A 24,549-nucleotide genomic window follows, 5' to 3' on the forward strand; every position below is an offset into this window, starting at 1 on the left:
AGAAGAAATGCTTTCAGCTTAACTGTTGAGTATGATGTTAGTTTCAGGTTTGTCACATGCTAAGTCGCTTCAGTCATGTCTGACTCTGTGCCACCCCATGGACAGCAGCCCACCAGGCTCCTCTGTCCACAGGATTCTCTAGGCAAGAATACTGGAGTGGGTTGCCATTTCCTTCTCCAAGGTTTGTCATATATAGCCTTTATTATGTTAAGGTAGTTTCCCTCTATGACCAGTTTATGGAGAGGGTTTTTTTTCAGTTTTATTTATTTATTTATTTAAAATTTATTTATTTTAATTGGAGGCTAATTATGTTACAATATTGTAGTGGTTTTTGCCATATATTAACATGAATCAGCCACAGGTGTACATGTATTCCCCATACTGAACCCCCTCCCACCACCCTCCCCAAGAGTTTTTTAAAAATCATAAATGGGTGTTGAATTTTGCCAAAAGCTTATTCTACATCTATTGAGATGACCATATAATTTTTATCCTTCAATTTGTTGATGTAGTGTATCACAATGACTGATGTGCAGATATTGAAAATCCTTGCATCCCTGGGATAAATCCCACTTGATCATGATGTATGTTCTTTTCAATGTCTTGTTGAATTCAGATTGCTAGTATCTTTTTGAGAATTTTTGCAGGCATATTATCTGATGTATATTTTGGCCTGGAGCAGATTAGGAAATGTTATTTGGGTCACATTCTGGAAATGATGTTATTCCTTAAATGTTTGATCTGGGTAAGCAGATTCAAGTCTGATAATCCTAGATATTCAAATTATGTTGTCAGGCAGAAACCAAGCTCTGTTCTTTCTCACGGGATCAGGAGCAGATATGTAATTCTGAAATTCCTTTGAAGTCTTTCAGAAACTTACACGACGTTGTGATGGGCAGTTGTCTTGGAATAAATGGGCTTCCTCTAATAGGAAAAAGAGAAAAATAAAGAAGGTCAACAGAAACCAGAGTGTCAGGCTGTTCCTCGTGGTTATAGAGGTGTCTGGAAATCACTGTGGGCAGATAGGGATATTCACAGCCTAAGGTAAGATTAAATTAAAAGAAAAATAAGTAGCTCACATCACTTTGCTGTACAGCAGATATTGGCATAACATTGTAAATCAACTATACTTCAAATAAAAATAAACAAACAGATCTATATTTTTAAAAAGTAGGTTAAAAACTCAGTTAAGTGTGGTGATCCTAATATTAATACAAGATAACTTCCTGGATGTGTTTTAGGTGTGCCCTGAGACTTTCTGTATCCTGTATTTCTGGCATCTGTAAAATGTTCCCTTTACTATTACTATATTTGTGAAATCTTAGGTGTGAGAAGAGAGATAAGAATGTAAGAACAGCTGGCAATTATGGGCTTACCTCTTGGGGATGATTAACTTCAGAGTAGATTGTGGTGGAGTCATAGTTTTTCACAGGATTTGAGCTTTTTGTTTCCTATAGAACACAATCAAGAAATATACCATGTTCATGGATCGGAAGAATCAATATAGTGAAAATGAGTATACTACCCAAAGCAATTTACAAATTTAATGCAATCCCTGTCAAGCTACCAGCCACATTTTTCACAGAACTAGAACAAATAATTTCAAGATTTGTATGGAAACACAAAAAACCTCGAATAGCCAAAGCAATCTTGAGAAAGAAGAATGGAACTGGAGGAATCAACTTGCCTGACTTCAGGCTCTACTACAAAGCCACAGTCATCAAGACAGTATGGTACTGGCACAAAGACAGACATATAGATCAATGGAACAAAATAGAAAGCCCAGAGATAAATCCACACACATATGGACACCTTATCTTTGACAAAGGAGGCAAGAATATACAATGGAGTAAAGACAATCTCTTTAACAAGTGGTGCTGGGAAAACTGGTCAACCACTTGTAAAAGAATGAAACTAGATCACTTTCTAACACCGTACACAAAAATAAACTCAAAATGGATTAAAGATCTAAATGTAAGATCAGAAACTATAAAACTCCTAGAGGAGAACATAGGCAAAACACTCTCAGACATAAATCACAGCAGGATCCTCTATGATCCACCTCCCAGAATTCTGGAAATAAAAGCAAAAATAAACAAATGGGATCTAATTAAAATTAAAAGCTTCTGTACAACAAAGGAAAATATAAGCAAGGTGAAAAGACAGCCTTCTGAATGGGAGAAAATAATAGCAAATGAAACAACTGACAAACAACTAATCTCAAAAATATACAAGCAACTTCTGCAGCTCAATTCCAGAAAAATAAACGACCCAATCAAAAAATGGGCCAAAGAACTAAATAGACATTTCTCCAAAGAAGACATACGGATGGCTAACAAACACATGAAAAGATGCTCAACATCACTCATTATTAGAGAAATGCAAATCAAAACCACAATGAGGTACCACTTCACACCAGTCAGAATGTCTGTGATCCAAAAATCTGCAAGCAATAAATGCTGGAGAGGGTGTGGAGAAAAGGGAACCCTCCTACACTGTTGGTGGGAATGCAAACTAGTACAGCCACTATGGAGAACAGTGTGGAGATTCCTTAAAAAATTGCAAATAGAACTACCTTATGACCCAGCAATCCCACTTCTGGGCATACACACGGAGGAAACCAGAATTGAAAGAGACACATGTACCCCAATGTTCATCGCAGCACTGTTTATAATAGCCAGGACATGGAAACAACCTAGATGTCCATCAGCAGATGAATGGATAAGAAAGCTGTGGTACATATACACAATGGAGTATTACTCAGCCGTTAAAAAGAATTCATTTGAATCAGTTCTGATGAGATGGATGAAACTGGAGCCAATTATACAGAGTGAAGTAAGCCAGAAAGAAAAACACCAATACAGTATACTAACACATATATATGGAATTTAGGAAGATGGCAATGACGACCCTGTATACAAGACAGGAAAAAAGACACAGATGTGTATAACGGACTTTTGGACTCAGAGGGAGAGGGAGAGGGTGGGACGATTTGGGAGAATGGGAATTCTAACATGTATACTGTCATGTAAGAATTGAATCGCCAGTCCATGTCTGACGTAGGGTGCAGCTTGCTTGGGGCAGGTGCATGGGGATGACCCAGAGAGATGTTGTGGGGAGGGAGGTGGGAGGGGGGTTCATGTTTGGGAACGCATGTAAGAATTTAAGATTTTAAAATTTAAAAAACAAACAAACAAACAAACAAACAAACAAACAAAAAAAGAACACAATCATATTGATTTGGCTTACATAAAGAGATATGTACTCATGCATACATATATTCACATAAAGAGATATAAACTCATGCAAACAGATATATTCTTGGGAAAGGCAGTGTGACGAAAGAGGGATGATGTTAAAATTCTTCAGGAGGAAGGCTATGGAGTGTTTAGCAAGAGGAACTGGAAATCAAGCACCACTAGCTCTCAGATTGGTGAAGGATTAGTCATCTTTCCTGAGCCCCAAACTGAAGCACAACACTCCAGTAAACCAGTGGGCTCATGAACCAGAGAAAGACAGAAGGGTGACCTTGTTGGCAGGTGATGTGAAGGAAAGAAAGCATTCTTGTCCTGCATCCAACTCTACTCTCTTTCCTCCATTTTTAAGAACTAACCTACAAGGACTTCCCTTGTAGTCCACCAGTTAAGAATCTGCCTGCCAAGGCAGGGGACGTGAGTTTGATTTCTGATCTGGGAGGATCGATGCTACATGCCATGGGACAACTAAGCTCATGCGCCACAACTACTGAAGTCTGTGCACCTTAGAGCCCATGCTCTGTAACAAGAGGAGCCACTGCAAAATGAGAATCCCACACACTGCAGCTAGTGAGTGAGTCCTGCTCACTGCAACTGGAGAAAGACTGTGAGCAGCAACAAATACCTAGTGCAGTCAAAAAAAAAAAAAAAAAAGAAAAACTAACCTACACTACCAAATGGTTATTGTATTTTATCTTTGGTCTCAGATCTTTACTACCTATAACTGGAGGTATTGCCTGCTCTATTTTGCCCCTGTGGTTCTAATAGCCTCGTCATCATGTCATTGGGGTCTCCTTGAGCATGGAGAACTGTTAGAATAGGAATACCTTGTCTTAAGAATGGCTCTGCTTGGGAGGATCGATGCTACATGCCATGGGACAACTAAATAAAAAGCTTGATGATAACAGAAGTCCCCTGTGCTCATAGTTTTTGGCATTTTAAATGAACCTCTGAAACTCTCCAAAGTACCATGTTTTGCTAAAGAAAAAGTTAGCAAATTTGTTGGAGATTAGATTCTTGGTTTGTTGTGAGTGATTCATCTTGCCATCAAGAGAAAACTGGAAAGGCAATTGAAATAACTAAGGTGAGAGCATCTCTTCTTGTTTGCTATCTTTAAAGAGCCTTCCTTGCAAACATCTGTAAAGGGCTTTTTGAAGAGAGATTTGTTGTGAAATCCAAGGTTTCTAGCTAGACCACTGCTTCCATTATTGAAGAATGCTGCCTCTGTTGACTTATTTTTCATTAGATGTGGAACTGGTCTCCCAGTATGTGTAGTGTTATTTAGAAATGCACCATTTGTAGGTGCTCTATTTTGGGGCTGATGAAGAATTACTGATGCATGGTGGGGAGTTCCTGATGCCTGACCAAGGCCATCCTGTTATGTCGCTAGAGGGGAGGGGATGATCGAGGGCTGCTCATGCCTTTAGTGTCTTTCACAGTTGAGGGATTGCCAATTCTTGTCACTCTTTCTCTCTTAAGAGGCTCTTCTGAGCCCTGATATTTCCCCTACAAAAGGATGAGAAGCCCCCTGATACAGAATCGTGTCCTTTGGGAACTCTCAAACTTGACTGAACTTTATCCATCCAGCAGATATTTACTGGGCTTCATGCTAAGACACAGGGGAAGAGAGAGGAAGACAATTTTCACTTCCAGGCAGCTTGTAAGTAAGCTGAAGGGATATGACTTACTGATGCATTACATAGTTAGATTAAGCAGTGTAAAGCAGGGTATGAGTAAACACTCCACTGGCGTGAGACCAAAATGGTGTAGAAAGGTCCCACACATAACTCTTGTCATTGCCTTCACTTCATCTCAGTGGTGTACACCTTTTGGATTTAGTCAGATAATTGTGACAAGTTCATGAATAATGACTGTAAATAATGACCATGATGGAGTATAAAGCTGAAAGTACTCACCTTGTTTGAATGGGTGACCTGAGCATACACAGTGTTCCCTGAAGAGAAGGAAGCGTACTCTAAGTTACTCACAGTCTCTGCTGTTAACACAGGAAGACACAGTCAATGGCTGAAGGACTCTGCTCTGCTCTCCCAGGACCTTGTCAACCCCTCGTCACTCTCTGGCGCCAAAGAGGTAGTTATTTGAAACATTGCCCTTCCTTAGGGTACATTCATTTTCCCAGTCTTGGGAGTTCAGGGTTGAACCAGAACATTTTCAGCCATTTGATCATTTCTGACCTCATCTCCTGGGAGAACATGGTCTTGAGCTACCCTAAAGCCTCAGAGTCTCTCTAGATTCACAGGAAGGGAAGCTTCTGGGACAAAACAGCACTGGCTTCACGGGTGAATCTCACTGGTGAGCATAAGGGAGCCAGACTGTCTCACATATATAATACTGTTCAACTTTTCAGAGCTCCTTAGAGTGGGTTTGATTATATTAGAGATGAGAAACTTGAGGCTCAGAAAGTTTTACTGCCTCGGTGCAGATTTATACAGGAAATTTACAGGAAATGATCAAATAAGAATTTGAATGCATGCTTCTGACTCATAGCTCAGTTGGTAAAGATTCTGCCTGCAATGCAGGAGACCCCGGCTTGCTTCCTGGTTTGGGAAGATTCTTGGGCTTCCCTTGTGGCTTAGCTGGTAAAGAATCCAGCAATGCGGGAGACCTGGGTTTGATCCCAGGGTTGGGAAGATCCTCTGGAGAAGGGAATGGCTACCAACTCCAGTATTCTGGCCTGGAGAATTCCAGGGACTGTACAGTCTGTGGGGTCACAAACAGTCAGACACGACTGAGCAACTTTCACTTCAAACTCAATACCAAACCCTGGCTGAATAGAGTGACGGGGTCAGGCAGTCACCTTTGGGCATTTGATGCTCCAGTCCTGCCTTTACACTGCTCCTGCTGCTGATAATGGACAGGCCGTGAGCCCTTTCACTGGCACTTAGTCTCTCCATTGACAGGACGGGGGAATGGCCCTAATCCCATCCCAAGAAATTGCCTGAGTGACCAATTTGCTTTCTTGTAAGGGACCCTGTAGGTCCCACAGGGGATAGACTTGCACAATTCCAGGTCTTCTTCCCTTGCACCATCTGGTCCATCTGAATAGTGACATTCTGACCGCCTCCTCTCTCATTATCTAGCCCTCTGATCAACCCCCTTCATTTCCATTTGGCTCTTGCCATCTGTTTAGTGACTGCGAACTAAGAGTCTGGAAGCTCACCAGGACACTGGGTTTGCTGAGTAGAGAATTGAAAGAAACCTGAAAAATAAAATCAGGAAAACTGAAATATGTGACTGTAGTGAGAGAAGCCTTCCATCCTCTACCCCTGTAGGTGTCTCTCTGGAGTAACAGCCCCCAACCCTTTGGCGCCCAGGACGGTTGGTGGAGGGGGTGGTTTCGGGATGGTTCAAACACATTACATTTATTGTGCATTTTATTTCTATTTTGTGGCAATCTCAAGATAGTCTGCCCTGACTTTAGGGTTAGAGTTCTCATTCTTATGAGAATCTAATGCCACCCCTAATCTACAGGAGGTGGGGCTTAGGTGATGTGAGCGATGGCGTGTGGCTGTAAATACAGATGAAGCTTCATTCGCTTGCTCACTGCTGACTTTCTGCTATGTGAACAGGTTCCTAAGAGGCCCCAGACTGGTATGGGTGTCAGGGACCCCTGCTCTAGAGGATGTGGTGGGAAAGGGACCCAGAAGGGAGGTCAGGCAGACCCTGAGGCTGGGTCCTGCATTTTCTAGTAGGACAGTCTCCTTAGGAGATTAGCACATATGTGTTCACAGCCCAAGTGTCGTCCCAGTGGACTGACTGAGCCGAGTTTGCATTTTTCCCCCCTTTACCTGTCTTGTGCAAGACAGAGTCTTGTAACAGCCCCAGACTCTAAGTCTCTGAAGCCTGAAAGAAGTAACAATAAGAAGAAAGGAAAACCTGCTACTTTTCTCCTCTGAACAAATACAAATATCAATGCAATGAAGAATATACATGTCAAAACAACCACAATGATAATCCATCTGATATCCAGGTATTCATTTTTCCCATTAATAACACCTGAAAAGAGAGAGAGAGAAAAAAAAAAAAAGATGTTGCACTTGAGACGCATTGAGTGAGGCCCAGAGTGGTATTTAAAGCCTCCACTGCATCTCGTTTAGACCACCTTTGGGGGTTGGGTGGGTTCATCTATACCCAGAGGTTCTGGGGGTCTGGGAAGGATTTCTGCAAGTGGGAGTCTCATTTAGGCAGATAGGTCAGGGTGGAGCCTGGTAGAGACAGAAAGAACAAGCGATCTTGCTTTCCTAAGGACTTTGCTCCTGGGGTCTGGGAGGCTTAGAGAAATGGTTGGTGGAGGGGGAGGGAAAAGGAGAGCTCTCTAGAGGAGTAACAGACACAGAGCTCCATGGGGTGTCTGTCCTCTCCCAGCATCACTCAGCTGTCTCCCATTGGGCCACTGTTTTAGGAATCATAGAGGGCATGAGGGACACCCCACACCCCACAACACTCAAGGTCCTCAGAGAGACCTGAGACAGACTTACCTTCACAGACACTCTTGTCAGAGACAGAGGAGGATAAAGAGCTGACAGGATTCTCAGCTATGCAGGTATAGGTCTCTTCACTGAGGCTCTTGGGGTCCCAGGATATAGAGAGATTTGTTTCACTATGATATGGATTTCCTGCAACCTGCCACCTGAATGAGACGTTATCATTTGGATTCTCCACAGAGCAGGTCAGCTGGATCTCACAAGTATTATTTTCAGAACGTTTGGTGTGATGGGCTACTTGTAAGTTGCTCAGTCGTCCTGTGTGCAGAGAAGAGGCCTGGATGAAGGACCAATGGCTTGGCTCGGCCCTCTGTGAAAAATCTCTACCACCTCCATGTTTCCATGTATCCCACCTGACACTGCTGTATACTCTGTAAATAACTCTGTGTGTGCTGCCTAATTGATGGGATTGAGGCCTCTGGTGACCAAACGATGAGGGACATCAGTATGAGACAGAGTAGGCAGTGGAAGAGAGGGAAGGGAAAGACTGGAGTTTCTGCCAGCTAGTCAGGTGATTTTGAGCTGATCACTTTAATTTTGGGAGCTCTAGTTTATTCCTGGGGTCATTCTAGCCCTTGTTCACTGCCCTTGTGTAAAGATAATTTGGAGACTATGCAGCCCAGCCTTAGACAGTTCAGAAACCAGAAGAGCAGCTGCATGAGCCCTGTTTCCTCCATTATCAGAATTTTCCTAGCTGGGATGGAAGATAAAAGCTTAACTTACTCGGAGAACCAAATTTCCCACAACTTTGTTGGGATATTGGTTCTCATTGGATCTGGTGCTGCCTCAAATGATAACAAAGAGATCTTGATGCAGAGTGTCAGCAAGTCAGAAAGCGGTGTGTTGAGAACTAAAGAATTAGGGAAGGAAGGAGTGAAGAAACAGAGCAAGCAAGCAGTTCATGGGAAGGAAGAAGTGCAATAGATTTGGGCATTTGAGAATGCACATGATACAGATACTTCTGAGAGCTGAGACCAGAAAATATTGCCTAAAACTGTATCAGCAGCTGTGAATCAGTGTGAACATAGAAGCAATACAGGAAAACCTTCTGACCTAGACTTGGCCCAAGGGTTGAAATAAAGATGACCTAGTAAAAAATGGAATGACTCCAACTATCTCATTAGAAGAGATTAGGCAAAGCATTAAGTTTAGCTAACTGAGTAGGGGTTGTGGAACATACCTTATTTGAAAGGAATTTTCATGTCATGGCAAGAGCGGATTTGGAGTTAGGAAGACCTAGGTTAGAATCACGGCTTTGTCATTTACTGGCTACATGACCACGGACAAATTTTAGTCTCTGCTTGCCCCAATTTCTTCATCTGTAAAACTGGGCAATAATACCTACTTCTTGGATAATTATGAGGCTTAAATGAGATAGCACATAGCACAGCAATGGCAAATGTTTGGCTTGAATGTTCACCTCCTTCAACCAATGTCTATTGCTGACCTCAAAAACCTATATTGATATCTGACTCCACTTGATGAATATATAATTACCTGCTTGACATTTCCACCTGAATATAATGTATATCCCCAAGTCAACATGTCCAAAAATATACTCCAGTTGTTCTCCACCCCTGAAAAGTAGAAGCCAAAGTCCTTGTGAAGGCTCCCAGAGCCTTAGATGACGTGGTTCCCTATTTCCTTATGGCCTCGTTTCCTGTTCCTCTCTATTACTCTGCTTGTTGATGTTTGAGCCTGCCAGACACAGGGAGGGCCTGTGCTGGATAGCTCTTCCCTCAGATATCTGCATGGCTCACTCTTTCGCCTCCAACTGGCTTTGGCTCTAATGTCATCTTCTCAATGAGGCTTATTATGACTCCTCCATTTAAAACAGACTGCTGCTTTCTGGCATTTCTGGTGGTCCTTATGTTGTTCTAATCTCTTTTTCCATGAGTTTGTCTCATGGCTTACTTATTGTGTTCTTTGTTCATATATAATGTGTATTTTCATTATTGCCGCCATATCCTCTACCCAGAATGTCAGCCCCATGATGAGGTCAGAGATCTTTGTTTTGTTCACTGACGTATCTCAAGGGACTAAAACAGAGTCTCGAACATCATTCATGGTTAACAAATACGGTTGACTCAGTGAATAAACTTAACATGACTCACATTTTTCTTAACACTGAATCTTAGGCTACTGCTGCTGCTGCTAAGTTGCCCCAGTCGTGTCCGACTCCGTGCGACCCCATAGACGGCAGCCCACCATGCTCTGCCATCCCTGGGATTCTCCAGGCAAGAACACTGGAGTGGGTTGTCCTTTCCTTCTCCGAATCTTAGGCAGTTACTCCCAATTAATTGATATTGGCCCGTAAGATCAAATCTTTGCTATCCCTAGCTTAGTACACACAGATTAATTGGTCAATGTTTTAAAAAGCCAGTAGTTTTTATCTTAAAATTCCTTTGCACAATTGTAAAACAAACATGTTTGTGTACCTTACATCTGTTTTTGTGTATGTGCTTTTGAAGGAGAGGCACTCCAAAATGCCCTGGGAATGTATTGGCATTCAGTCTCAAGAGTGCGGTTGTTGCAGAAGTTGTACTTGGTCTTCTAAATAGTCGCAGAAGAAACTTGTCTCAACAAGCATAATGGAGCCTGGTACAGGGTCAAGGAGTCATAAGATTTAAGTTCTGATCTCAGCTCTATCACTAACTGCTGTGCAATGTCATTGAATTGTTTTGTTTCTGGACCTCAGTCTAGCTCCAAATGCCATACTTTTTACCACAAGTCTATAGTGCATATCTGCAGTCACATAGAATTGAAATATATACTATTTTTAAGTCCATACAAAATTAAGCCCAAGTTTTGACTCACTGAAGATCTGCAGGTTATAATCGGTGTTCAGATAAGAGGTTGATGTGGTTATCTGGGCACGGTAATGTCCCACGTCTGCCATTGTCAGATTGTTGATCTGCAAGGAGTAGTACTTGGTGACATTCAGTCGATCTTTCCGTTGTGGATCAGTCACCTGTATTTTTGCTTCTTTTGGCGATATGAAGATGACAGAGTTTCCCTTGTGAAGCCAGGTGATGGACATGATGTTCTCTTTCTCAGAAAAGTTTGAGGAAAGAGTTACAGACTCCCCCAGGACCCCGTTCACAACCAGTGGGGGTGAGCTGTCTTCTGAAACTGAGTTCCCTGTGAAGACAGAAAGGAAACTGCTGTGACTTTCCCTTCCCTGCCCCTACTTCCTGCACCCTTTCTCCTTATGCTGCCAGTCTGTTAGAGCTCACTGACACCAAAGCCCAAAGATAAGATGAAGAGGAAAAGGGTTGGGAGGAGTGCTGAAGTAGACAATCACAGAGGCTCCACCAACAAAATGCCTGGCACCCTTGGTTGATGAATAGTTGGTCCCACCAGTCTACCTGTGACCAGCTAGATGCCACACCTGGGTCATAGCCATACTATCTGACCCCAGCCTCTGAGTTATCTGGGCATGAGATGGAGAGGGACAACTGCATCCAATCCCTGGCACAGATTTCAAAAACTGCAACTCTTTACTGATGAAATAGAATAAAAGCTTGACATTTAGTAAATACCTGCTGTGTTCAACGTAGTAGGCTTGTGAGATTTAAAGGGCTAATAGGAATTTACAGTTCTTATACTTTATTTCATCTGATACTGACAACAATTTTGACAAGTAGGATGAATATTATCATATCCATTTACAGACAAGGATCTGAGGCACAGAGTAGTTAACTAATTTTCCTAGGGTTGCCCAGCTAAAGAATAACAGAGTTGGGATTCAGATCCAACTCCTTTGACTCTAACTATTTTGTGCTCCTTGCATGATACCAGAAGATATCTTTTCTGCTCCCAAAAGATAATTGTCTAGGAGTTGAGAAGATAAAAACTGATAAGTATAAATTAATACATATAACTTCAAAGTAACATGTAATGGTTACACTCTCATGAGCCTATCTCAGAGCCATTAATGTTTGAGCAAAAAAGGTGAAATGGTTACAATAATTTTTAAAGAAGATTCTTCCTTAACATCCTTTGCCAAATTCCTAGCATTTATCATACTGTTTTGTAGCCTTCTGTTCTCTTGTTATCTTAACTTAATCATCTCATTTAATAGTTATCTTAATTATCTTTATATCTGAGCACAGAGCCTGACACAAAGTAGGATCTGGAAACATTTGAGTGAATCAATGAATAAGTAATCATTACCACTAGGATTCAGCAATATGTGAACTGAGAACCTCCATATGTTCAAGCTGGATTTAGAAAAGGCAGAGGAATCAGAGATCAAATTGCCAACATCCGCTGGATCACAGAGAAAGCAAGAGAATGCCAGAAAAAACATCTACTTCTGCTTCATTGACTACGTTAAAGCCTTTGACTGTGTGGATCACAACAAACTGTGGAAAATTCTTAAAGAGTTGGGAATATCAGACCACCTTATCTGTCTCCTGAGAAAGCTATATGCAAGACAAGAAGCAACAGTTAAAACTGGGCATAGAACAACAGACTGGTTCAAAATTGGGGAAGAAATATGTCAAGCCTGTATATTGTCACCCTAATTACTTAACTTATATGCAGAGTACATCATGTGAAATGCCAGGGTGGAGGAATTACAACCTGGAATCAAGATTGCCCAGAAAAATATCAGCAACCTCAGATATGCAGATGATACCAGTCTAATGGCAGAAAGTGAAGAGAAACTAAAGAACTTCTTGATGAGAGTGAAAGAGGAGAGTGAAAAAGCTGGCTTGAAGATCAACGTTAAAAAAAAAAAGCTAAGATCATGGCATCTGTTCCCATACTTCATGGCAAATAGATGAGGAAAAAGTGGCAGCAGTGACATATTTTATTTTCTTGGACTCAAAAATCACTACAGAAAGTGACTGCAGCCATGAAGTTGAAAGATGCTTGCTCCTTGGAAGAAAAGGTATGACAAACTTAGACAGCATAATAAAAAGCAGAAACATCACTTTGCTGACAAAGGTCCTTATAGTTGGAGCTATGGTTTTTCCAGTAGTCATGCACGGAAGTGAGAATTGGACCATAAAGCAGGTTGAGTGTTGAAAAATTAATACTTTTGAATTAGAGTGCTGGAGAAGACTCCTGAGAGTCCCTTGGACAGGGAAGGAAATCAAACCAGTCAATCCTAAAGGGAGTCAACCCTGAATGTTCATTGGAAGGACTGATGCTGAAGCTGAAGCTCCAATACTTTGGCCACCCGATGCGAAGAGCCAACTCATTGGAAAAGTCTCTGATGCTGGAAAGATTGATAGCAGGTGGAGATGGGGACAACAGAGGATGAGATGGTTGGATGGCATCATCAACACAATGAATATGAGTTTAAGAAAGCTCTGGGAGATGGGGAAGAACAGGGAAGTCTGGCATGCTGCAGTCCATGAGGTCGCAGAGTTGTATGTGATTTAGAGACTGAACAATCACAACTATTATCACAACCTCAGCTTTCTTAAGACCCCTTAGTTCTCAGGAGAGAATCTGAGTAGGGGAGGAAATGTCTCTTAGGATTTTTGTGCTCAACTCCTGGGTGAGCTCACACTTCCTCTCTCTCAAACTGTCATATGCATGCCTGTCACATGAACACTACTTTTCTCCTCTTACTACATTTTTCCATCAGCATTGTAACATGCTGTTGTTTGTCATTTGGCCCTTCTTCCCTCTTAGAATAACACACATGAATATCACAACCAAAATCTTGAGTGAAAAAAAAGAAAATTCAGATACAAATAGAATGCAATGGCATGCTTCCATTTATTTAAAGTTTAAAAACAAGCAAAATAAATCTATTCTTTTAAAAGTTGGGATAGGGTTACCTTTGCAGAGGAGGGAGGGAGAGCAAGTAGGAGGGAGCATAGCAGGGGCTTTCTAGGCTGCTGGTTATGTGCCGTTTCTTAACCTATGTCTGGATACACAGATTTGTTCATTTTATGATGATTCATTGAACTGACACTTAGGATTTGCAGTTTTCTCTATTTCAGTAAAAGCGGTTAAACAACAAAAAGCAAAACAAAATAATTGCAATGGCCTATGCTGGACAAGGGTTTCCCTGGTGGCTCAGATGGTAAAGAGTCTGCCTGCAGTGTGGGAGACCTGGGTTCGATCCCTGGGTTGGGAAGATCCCCTGGAGAAGGAAATGTCAACACACTCCAGGACTCTTGCCTGGAAAATCCCATGGATGGAGGAGCCTGGCAGGCTACAAAGAGTCGGACACGACTGAGTAACATCACTTTCTATGAGGAACAAAATGATCCTGATTCTTTTTCTCTCTGGCCTAATTTCCTATAACTCTCCACGTTCTTTCCTTCCCAGCTCACATTATGCTGGCCTGGCTCTTCCTTGAAAGGCCAGGGCTGTACACTTGTAATTGCCTCTGTCTGGAATGCCCTTCCCCCAGGTGTCCACATGGCTCACTCTTTCGTCTCCATAAGGTCTTTAACTCAAACTTGCCCTCTCAAGGAGGTCTTCTATGACCACACTTTCCTCACCAGTTCTCACTGCTGTACACTCACTGCCTTTGAATTTGTTTTTCTCTGTAATATTGTTTACCACACTTTGTAATTCGCATATTTGTTTTATGTTCTTTTCCCCTTCCACTAGAATATAAGCTCCATGAAAGCAAGAATTTTTGTCTGTCTTGTTCACTGTGGTGGGCATTCTTGAACAGTGCTTGGCACATAGTAGGCCCTGGTAGTTCAGTGGAAAAGAATCTGCCTGCAGTGCGAGAGACACAAGAGATGTGGGTTCAGTCCCTGGGTTGGGAAGATTCCGTAGAGGAAGGCATGGCAATCCATTCCAGTATTCTTGCCTGAAAAATCCCACAAACAGATAGTAGTACCACAAACCTGGTAGTCTGCAGTCCATGGGGTTGCAGAGTTGAACATGACTGATCATGAGCATGAATACTGTTAAGTGAATGAGTACATCTCCACTCCTTATCTTGGAGTTTCTGTGCCAAGGATGTTTAGGTCCAGTTCCTCTTGGTAAGGAATCTTGGCATATCCTGTGGCACAAGGACTCTTCAGGAACTGTTCTTCTTTGTCTAGTACAGACTTTTTAGCTTCCTTTGTTTTTACAGATTGAAATCCTTCATTTATTTAGCAATCATTTTACTATTTGCTCAGCTATATGCCAATTCAGTGAGTAAAAGCCTTAGAAATCATGGCATTCAGAGCATATTTATTAGATTCCTTTTATATACTAGTATCTGGGCTGATGACTGTGAATACAAATATGAATAAGACACTGTTTGTCTTCTGGGCTCACCTTGTGGTAGAGAAGCCTGACAGGTAAACACGTAGCTATGGTGTGGTGAGTTAGGCAGAGACCTAGGAAAGAGTTTGCTTCCATACTGCCCTCGCATCACTAATTTCACCCTGCACGCTCAGTATCAAGTGTTTCTTTCTCTTAGCCATAATTATGAGGTTGCTTTCCTGTATTTTCCATACTCTTGAGTGTAGGGATTATGCTTATTATCTCTGTAACCCTAGCTTTTAGCACAATTTTGAGTCCAATAAATATCAAGGTGATAAGAGGTATATGCTCTCAGTTCAGTTCAGTCACTCAGTCGTGTCCAACTCTTTGTGACCCCATGAATCGCAGCACGCCAGGCCTCCCTGTCCATCGCCAACTCCCAGAGTTCACCCAGACTCATGTGCATCGAGTTGGTGATGCCATCCAGCCATCTCATCCTCTGTCGTCCCCTTCTCCTCCTGCCCCCAATCCCTCCCAGCATCAGGGTCTTTTCCAATGAGTCAACTCTTTGCATGAGGTGGCCAAACTATTGGAGTTTCAGCCTCAGCATCAGTCCTTCCAATGAACACCCAGATCTGGTCTCCTTTAGAATGGACTGGTTGGATCTCCTTGCAGTCCAAGGGACTCTCAAGAGTCTTCTCCAACACCACAGTTCAAAAGCATCAATTCTTCAGTGCTCAGCTTTCTTCATAGTCCAACTCTCACATCCATACGTGACCAATGGAAAAACCATAGCCTTGACTAGACGGATCTTTGTTGGCAAAGTAATATCTCTGCTTTTTAATATGCTATCTAGGTTGGTCATAACTTTCCTTCCAAGGAGTAAGCGTCTTTTAATTTCATGGCTGCAATCACCATCTGCAGTGATTTTGAGCCCCCCAAAATAAAGTCTGACACTGTTTCCACTGTTTCCCCATCTATTTCCCATGAAGTGATGGGACCATACACCATGATCTTTGTTTTCTGAATGTTGAGCTTTAAGCCAACTTTTTCACTCTCGCCTTTCACTTTCATCAAGAGGCTTTTGAATTCCTCTTCACTGTCTGCCATAAGGGTGGTGTCATCTGCATATCTGAGGTTATTGATATTTCTCCTGGCAGTCTTGATTCCAGCTTGCGCTTCTTCCAGCCAAGCGTTTCTCATGATGTACTTACTCTGCATGGGAGCGCAAATAGTGAAAATGATGGGGCAGGAAGGGCTGGAGGTTGTCAGGAAAACACATCACAGAGAAGATACCATTGTAGTATGGCTTTGAATAAAAACAAGAGATCCTTCATTGCTTGATTATTTCAAGAATGCCCTGCTCTTTCTTTGCTCTGTTGTTCCCTTTGACTGAGACACCTTGCCCACATTTTCCCTTCAGGTGAGTTCCTATTTATCTTTTAAGGGTAAGTTCAAATTGCTTATATTTGTGGGGTTTTGCATCAGTCCAGGAGAGTAGAAAGGAGTTTGTAGTGGGAGAAAAGGAAAAGTTGTAGAAGGAGGAGAAGGGGTTGGTAGGAGTCATTCCCTGCAGGTCTAAGAATAAGATTTAAACCCCTGTGCTCAAGGAAGGTGAAGGTCAGAAACTGCTTTTGAAAAAGCTCACAATTACTTTTGAAAAAGTTCAAAAGCTACTCTGAAAGACTTTGGACTGAAGGAGAGCTGTTTTGGGGTCCAGATGATGCAGTATGGCCCAGAGAGCACAAGGTCTTTTTCTCTACTCTACCTGGAATCAGCACTGGTGCTTTCGGAATGTCCTAGATCTGTATCTTTGGCATGAATATTGATGTTCTCTGCAGAACATTGAGGTCTCCCCTAAGTGGTTCAGCTGATAGCAGATTTTGTTAGGACTAGAACCGGAAGAAACTAAGAATTGGGAAGATGCCTCATGACTGCAACACAAGGCTGCTTTAGGGATACATGGGAAGTTCTCGTTAGTCACTGGGGGCCACTTGGAGTATGGGGTTGGTGCTGAGGCCTTGCTCATCCTCTGGTGTGGATGTTGACTCAGCAGAAATTTGGGGTATGTTTGCTTACAAGTTTCACTCACTCTGGGAACATGGATAGTGTCTTCATCAGCTTATTTTGCCCTCAGAATCTAGCCCAGGGAACCTGGAATACTGCATAGGTTGAGATTAGAATGTGAAGTGTCTTGAATAATTATCTGAATGTTTTCTTTTTTTTGAATGTAGTAAGACATGCGAAGAGTTGACTCATTGGAAAAGACTCTGATGCTGGGAGGGATTGGGGGCAGGAGGAGAAGGGGACGACAGAGGATGAGATGGCTGGATGGCATCACTGACTCGATGGACGTGAGTCTGAGTGAATTCTGGGAGTTGGCGATGGACAGGGAGGCCTGGCGTGCTGCGATTCATGGGGTCGCAAAGAATCAGACACGACTGAGCGACTGAACTGAACTGAACTGAAGAAAAACGGAGTATTTTTGAGAAATGAGAAGGAATAAAGAAAACAGGTAAGACTGAGTTGATTCTGGAAAAATGGCAGAGAAACTTTGGGTAATCTAACCTAGGGGACTGGCTCAGGCCTATCTAAAGGAAAGAGAAATATAGTGGGCTGTTTCAGCTCATCATGAAACAAGTTCAGAAGGAGGGTATAAAATATATGAATAGCCAATAAGCACACGAAAAGATGCTCAATATCATTAACTGTGAGGGAAATGCAAATCAAAAACCTCTATGAAATGTCTTTATATCTACTAAGATGATGACTAATAATAATAACAACGATAAAAATAATTGAAAAATACGTGTTGGTAAGGATGTGGAGAAATTGGAACACATTGCTGGTGGGAATGCAAACTGGTACAGCCACTGTGGAAAAACTGTTTAGTGATCCCTCAAAAAATTAAGTACAGCATTATCATATGATCCAGCAGCTTCATTCCCAGAAGAACTGAAAACAAAAACTTGTACAAATGTCTTCATAATATCACTATTTGAAAAAGCCAAAAGCTGGAAACAATACAAGTGTCCATCAGGAGGTGTGTGGATGAATAAGTTATAGTACGCACATACAGTGGAATATCATTCAGCAACTAAAAGGAATGAAGTATCAATACATGATACAATAGGAATAAACCTTGAATACATTTTACTAAGAGAAAGAAGTTAGACATAAAAATTCACAGAATACATGATTTCATTTATATGAAATGTCCAGAATAGGTGAACTCATTGAGACAGAAAGCAGATTAATGTTTGAAGGGGGGGTAGTTGGGGAGGGAAATGAGAAGGGATTGCTTAATGAGTACAAGGTTTTCTTTTGGGGTGATGAAATGTTCTGGAGCAATGGTTACCCAATGCTGTGAATTTACTAAATGTCACTGAATTTGTACACTTTAATATTATTATTTTATGTTTTGTGAATTGCACCTTAATGAAAAAAAAAAACAAAAAATGGAAGAAAGACAACAGTTTGCTTGTGCATGGAGACACAACTGAGGCTAGATCTGGAGTGAGATGGAAAACTGGGAGGCTTGGAAGGCTGGCAGTCCAGTGGGCACTGATTGCAGATTCTGAGAACTGGAAAGACCCAGTCGTTCTTGATGATAATGACAAAATGTGAAACAACTCTCTGCCCGTGGTGAGCAACAATAAACATTGATAGGTGTGGATGGTTGGTAAGAAGTAGATAATGCTGCTCAAGGGAAGGGGAGTCATTGGATTATAGTCTGTGAGCAGAAAAACCTGCAAAGTTTTTGGCTCAAAACCTCAGAATCATTTGGTTGGCCCATGTGTATTGGTTGTAACATATATTTCCTACTACTATTCTCTCTTGCACATCAGAATACCTGTATCTGCTTCTTGCAAACACACTCAAAGAACTAGTTCTTATTTGTCCATCCTTCCAACCCCATTATGACTAAAGTCTTACATGTGGCCCATGGAACAGCGCTGGTATTGCTTGAGAACTTGTCATAAATGCAGAGACTTAGTCTCCTTTCCAGAATCAGCATTATAATAAGATCCCCTAGTACTTTGTATGCATACTAACATTTGATAATGTTTCATGTTCCCTTTTCACTTTCATACACTGGAGAAGGAGATGGCAATCCACTCCAGTGTTCTTGCCTGGAGAATCCCAGGGAGGGGGAGCCTGGTGGGCTGCCGTCTATGGGGTCGCACAGAGTCAGACATGACTGAAGTGACTTAGCAGCTAACATTTGGTAAGTTCCCACCTAGAAAGAATTAAATGTAGAAGCAAGTGAGAGTCATTTTCTCCAGGGCATGATGATGTTTGATCTCAATTATACCTATTGGAATTATTTCTTAACATGGTTTATCTTTACAGCTAAATTTCCTAAAAGGAGCAAGTTACGGTGTCTGGCCCCTTGAAAGAATATAGGCTGGCATGAGTCATCTTCCTTCATGCTTGCTTCAAGACTGATTTTATTTGTACCATACTCTAGTCACAGTGGTTTTCTTTCCCTTCCTCAATCATTCTGAGCTCTTCCTTGCACCAGGGCCTTTGCACATGTAATGTCCACTGCTTTGAATGCTTCTTCATTAGACTCTTCCCTTGCTTGACTTCTCTTTAAATATCAGTTGAGATGCTACCTTTCCAGAAAATCCTTTCCACACCACCTCTATCTAAAGCAGGCCGTCTTGTTTTTCTATCCCATGGTCCTGAAACCAAGCAGGACCCTGTGGGGCTCATGGACACAGAAGCCTTTCTGTCCTGCATATCTTGTTTGTAGGGAATAGACTCCAGTCTTCATGACCTTTGAATCTTCCTTGGTGTCTCAGATGGTAAAGCATCTGCCTACAATGCAGGAGACCTGGGTTCAATCCCTCAGTTGGGAAGATCTCCTGGAGAAGGAAATGGCAACCCACTCCAGTATTCTTGCCTGGAAAATCCCATGGACGGAGGAACCTGCTAGGCTACAGTCCATGGAGGTAGCAAAGAGACAGACTGAGTGACTTCAGTTTCACTTTCACTTTCACTTTCATGACCTTCCCTGAGTTCCTAAGGGCAGATTATAACAGTTGCTAATCTGGAAAGGGACGGGATGCAGACACAAGGGAGGAGCAGTTAAAAACAATGGTGCAGCCTTGGGGCAGGGTCCTGGTTCTGCCTTAACGGATGCACAACAATATTTTTGAGCTCTTCATACTAATAGAACTAACACTCCCAACAAGTGGAAAATGCCAGCATTCTTCATTCCAGATTAAAGGAACTAGAGAAGCTCTTCAAGAGGGCAATGGCACCCCACTCCATACTCTTACCTGGAAAATCCCAAGGACGGAGGAGCCTGGTAGGCTGGAGTCCCTGGGGTCGCTAAGAGTCAGACATGACTGAGCCGCTTCACTTTCACTTTTCCTTTCATGCATTGGAGAGGGAAATGGCAACCCACTCCAGTGTTCTTGCCTGGAGAACCCCAGGGACAGGGGAGCCTGGTGGGCTGCTGTCTATTGGGTCGCACAGAGTCGGACATGACTGAAGCAACTTAGCAGCAGCAGAGAAGCTCTTCTAGAAGACCACCTCAGGCCAGATTAAAGGAACCACAGAAACTCATCAGATTATCTGCGACCAGATTAAAATAGTACAGGCCCTGCACACACCCTAATCTTATTAGCAATCCTACCCTTGCTATAAAACTCCTCACCAAATCCTCCCAGGTTGGGACACATGCTTTTTGAGAGCAGAAGCCTGCTGTGTCTCCCTTTTCCTGGCAAACCAGTAAAACTATCCTTTTCGACTTCACCCAAAACTCTGTCTCTGAGACTTGATTCGGCACCAATGCACAGAGGCCGAGTTTTCAGCATCAGTACCCTGCTTATTATCTTCTTAGTATCACAGTTTATAATTACAAACACATTTATGTGAATATATAGCTGTTTGTAAACTATGCAGCATAGTAAAATGGTTATGAATAGACTCTGGAGCCAGTCTCCCTAAATTATAACCTTGCAAATTACTGCTTTCTTCCTGGACCTCAGAACACCTGCACACACATTCAAGTATGTTTCATTTCCTATGCCATTCACTCCCCCACAGCAGTGTGACAGCAAGCAAGTTACTCAAGTGTTGTGCGCCTTCATTCCTCTTCCTTAAAGTGCGGATAGGAATAGTGTATATTTCACAGGGCCATTATGAGAAACATTAATGGGAATGTGGAGAAAAATGGGAATTTTAACCTGAGGACATTCAGAATATTGAATTCTAGAGATTTTGCAATGAGACAAAGACAGGGATCTCTTGTCTTTTCCTCCGTGGCTCCTGGGCCAGGGAGTAGCTCTTGAATGTAAAAATTTTTTCTCTTTCTGCTCTTGTACATATCCCCCAAGTTTCTGTCCTCCTTACAATTTTCTCCTTAGCTTTATTTTTTATTTCTGTGCTGTAAGTTCCAAGCCTCCAGCCTCAGCTCTACCTCTAGTCCTAAATTTCCAGCTGTTTTCAAGAAATCTCATGAATATCACACTGACATCTTAAAATTAGTAGGTCCAAAATGGAAATCCTCTTCTCATCACGGCTGCTCCCTCTTCCCCCTCCCAACTTTGTAAACTTTTTGGCTATTCTGCCTGAAATTTCACTGTCCCAATATTTAATCTCTCCTTTCCGTGCTTGATTTATTTCCTCCTTATCATTTATCACTATCCAATATACTTATTTGTTTCACTTATTTATTTTGTTTTTAGCTTGCTTCCTCTGCTAAAATGTTAACTCCGTGAGGGCTGAAATTTTTTTCTGCTTCATTCATGGTGTACACTCAGAAACTAGAATAGTGCCAGGCATCCAGTAGGTGCTCAATGATTGTTTATTGGATGACAATGAACTCTCTCCCCACTTCATTCCCATTGCCAGGTAATCTAGCTAATTCTACGTCCGTGGCGATTCTTGCTTCTGTCCTCTGTCTTGTGGTGCTACCATTTTGATTCAATGGTCACTGTTCCTCAAAACTATCACAAGAGCTTGCCACCTACTGGCTAATGAAATCTGTGAGAGCTATTTCAAAAGGGGATAATAATAGTACAGACTCCTAGAAGTGTCAGAAAGCTTATGTATATGATGTAAGTATAGCATTTGACCCAGTGCCTGGAACAGTACAAGCCCACAATGGATATTAACTATTTTTACCTGCTACCCTGGGCTAGTTCTGGGATAGCTTTCTTGTCTTGTCTCCTGCCCCTTCCTGTACTTTGGCCCCACTGGACCACTCATGTTTCCCCAAAACCTGACATGAACCTTCAAGTTTTCCACATAATGGATAGCAGGGAGTGAGAAGCATGTAGGATCTGAGAATTCCTGCCTGGCAGAGTAAGTATTGCTGGACTAGCTAGTCCCTGATTTGCATCAAAGGAAAGGAAAGCTGGAGAGTAGTTTTTTCACAGTACGCAAAAACCATGAACACTATTTTGAGTGTTTTAGTTGGGTTCAGAAATTTCAGCTAAGCAGAACCATAGATTTTCAATATTTTCGATGAGGCTAAGAAAGAACATGTAGCCTACTTGTGATCACACAGTAAGATAGTAGCTACTCTGGTGAGAAGGCTTCTTTTCTTAACCTTAGCTATCTTTATATCACAACATGCTGGCTATAAACCCCAGTCGTGTCTTAGAAAAGCTCATTTCCCATGCCCCAGCATATAATTCATTTAAATGCAGACACAGTTGAAGCTGTTAACTCTAAATGATCTCAGGTGGTAAGCTTTTAAGTTGAGAGGCAATGGCAGTTTATCAGGCACCTCTGTGAGCCCCACCGGATCCCTTAGTAGAGATACAGACAGACACCTAAATGCAGGTGATTTAGATCGCGCAAACTGCACAAAACCAGGAGTCAAACATGAATGACTACATGGGTATACTTCAGTATTTACCTGGGCCAAGGTGGGAGACAAGCAGGAGAGACAGGAACAGCCAGATCATGCTCTTAGCAGTGGAGAATGGTGTTGGAGACGTCAAGACAGTCAGCGTTCTTGCCATTCTCTCATAAACTGAAAGTGCTTCTGATCAGCGCTGCCTGTTTCCTCTCAGAGGCGTGGCAAGACCTTCTTCCCCCTCACTAAAAGTCCCAATTTTATTTTGTAAATTTGTTTATTTTTTTTCTGAGCTAAGTGCAAAAATCATGTGTGATGTGAACTGGAATCTTCACTACTGTAAAATTTAAAAATAGTTACAACTTAAAAGTTGAGAGTTATGTTTTATTTGGCAGAAATTTTTAGGACTTCAGACCTGGGAGACAGCATCTCAAGTAACCCTGAGAGAAGTGTTCCGAGAAGGTGGTGGGGAGGAGTTAGGCTATATAGAAATTTGCAACAAGGGGCAGGTAGTCCGAACATCAAAGATTATTGTTACTTAATGAAATATCTCAAGTTAATGAATTTAGCACTTTTCTATGTATGGAAGATACAAGAGTCTGGGCTTACTGAAATCATTCTGTTCATATGCATCTCAGCTACCTGGGGCCAGCATCCTGCATTTTTTTTACATCCTTGGTTCCTTGAAGTGAATGGAGGCAGCGTGATAGCTGTTGGACCACAGGTAGTCTTCTCTTTCATGGTTGCACCGGAGGATTAGAATCACTGATGACTGTGACATTCTTGTTCACTGCTATGGCAGGAAATACTCCATTTCTTACTATCTATATCCTTTCTTCTTTTATTTTGATTCTTTTTTTTTTATTGTGGTAAAACAAATGTCAACTACAAATTGGCACTTGCCATGGGCACTTGCTGTCTTCCTTTACAGTGGTTAAATCATGTGTTGCTGCAGCTGCTGATCTTCAACAGCTCCTGAAAGGAGTTCAGGGTAGAGAATAAAATGAGGCACTCTGTGCTCTGGGAAAAACTGGCAGGACAGGTCTTCAAATAGTTAGGTTGCAAGAAAGGGGACACCTTCCAGGGCTTGAAAGTGGGTTCTTGTCTAACACTCAGAAATGAGTGTTGTCTGAGGAGACACTTGTGCTGACAAAGAAGGAGTCTTTATTGGGAAGGGGTGCCCAGGCAGAGAGCAGGAGGGGAAGGGGACCTGAGAGGACTGCTCTGCCATGTGGCTCGCAGTCTTGGGTTTTATGGTGATGGGGTGAGTTTCTGGGTTGTTTCTAGCCAATCATTCTGATTCAGGGTCCATCCTGGTGGCACACATATTACTCAGCCAAGAAGGAAGTCAGTGAGAAGGATTCTGGGAGGCGGTAGGACACATGGCATCTCCTTTGACCTTTGCCAAACTCTTTTGGTTGGTGGTGGCTTACTAGTTCTGTATTCCTTACCAAGACCTCCTGTTGTAAAATAACTCAAGCAAATGGTTCTTATGGTGCCTGGCCAGGGTGGGTGGTTTCAGTCAGTGTGTTTAGTCTAACAGATATTTTCAGGAGTCAATTTTATGAGCCCAATTCTTGTATCTCCTTATATCTAGAAAAACACTAAAATCCTTCCTGGTGACAACTGTTCCTTGATGTCAATCCAGGATTTTGGACTGACTCATTGGATTGGCAAATACAATGAGCAGAAAGTTTCACCAGACTAGCAGAAAACTTCTGGGAAAATATGTGCTTGATTGCATATATTTCTCCTTCACCAAAATCACATACACACCTACCTTCTCCCCCTGCCT

At 42.1% G+C, this 24,549-nt stretch overlaps 1 protein-coding gene across 5 annotated transcripts; it reads right to left on the reverse strand.

The window, feature by feature from the left end:
• On the reverse strand, nucleotides 145-22,958 carry SLAMF6 (SLAM family member 6). Of its 5 annotated transcripts, none has more exons than XM_005677216.3 (8): nucleotides 22,815-22,958; nucleotides 10,577-10,900; nucleotides 7,754-8,017; nucleotides 7,206-7,271; nucleotides 6,436-6,474; nucleotides 5,171-5,208; nucleotides 1,377-1,451; nucleotides 145-924 (listed from the first exon to the last, which is right to left on the reverse strand). In XM_005677216.3, exons 1-8 carry the CDS (start codon nucleotides 22,918-22,920, stop codon nucleotides 877-879), a joined length of 960 nt encoding a protein of 319 aa, XP_005677273.2. In that variant the 5' UTR covers nucleotides 22,921-22,958; the 3' UTR covers nucleotides 145-876. The 5 variants fall into 5 exon arrangements, 4 of the variants coding, with proteins under 4 accessions (XP_005677273.2, XP_005677272.3, XP_005677271.3 ...); XM_005677215.3 differs by having other exon boundaries at nucleotides 7,152-7,271; XM_005677214.3 differs by having other exon boundaries at nucleotides 5,171-5,250; nucleotides 7,152-7,271.

Source organism: Capra hircus, chromosome 3 (assembly GCF_001704415.2).
Source record: "Capra hircus breed San Clemente chromosome 3, ASM170441v1, whole genome shotgun sequence".
NCBI lineage: Eukaryota > Metazoa > Chordata > Mammalia > Artiodactyla > Bovidae > Capra > Capra hircus.

What these genes read in the sequence shown, in the direction of transcription:
- SLAMF6 (XM_005677214.3), bottom strand. Translation starts at nt 22,920, where the DNA reads ATGGCAAGAACGCTGACTGTCTTGACGTCTCCAACACCATTCTCCACT. An exon ending in TTATAACCTGCAGATCTTCA is followed by an intron (nt 8,018 to 10,576) that starts GTGAGTCAAAAC and finishes CTCTGCACACAG; the next exon opens with GACGACTGAGCAACTTACAA. An exon ending in AGGTCACCCATTCAAACAAG is followed by an intron (nt 1,452 to 5,170) that starts GTGAGTACTTTC and finishes TGTGTTCTATAG; the next exon opens with GAAACAAAAAGCTCAAATCC.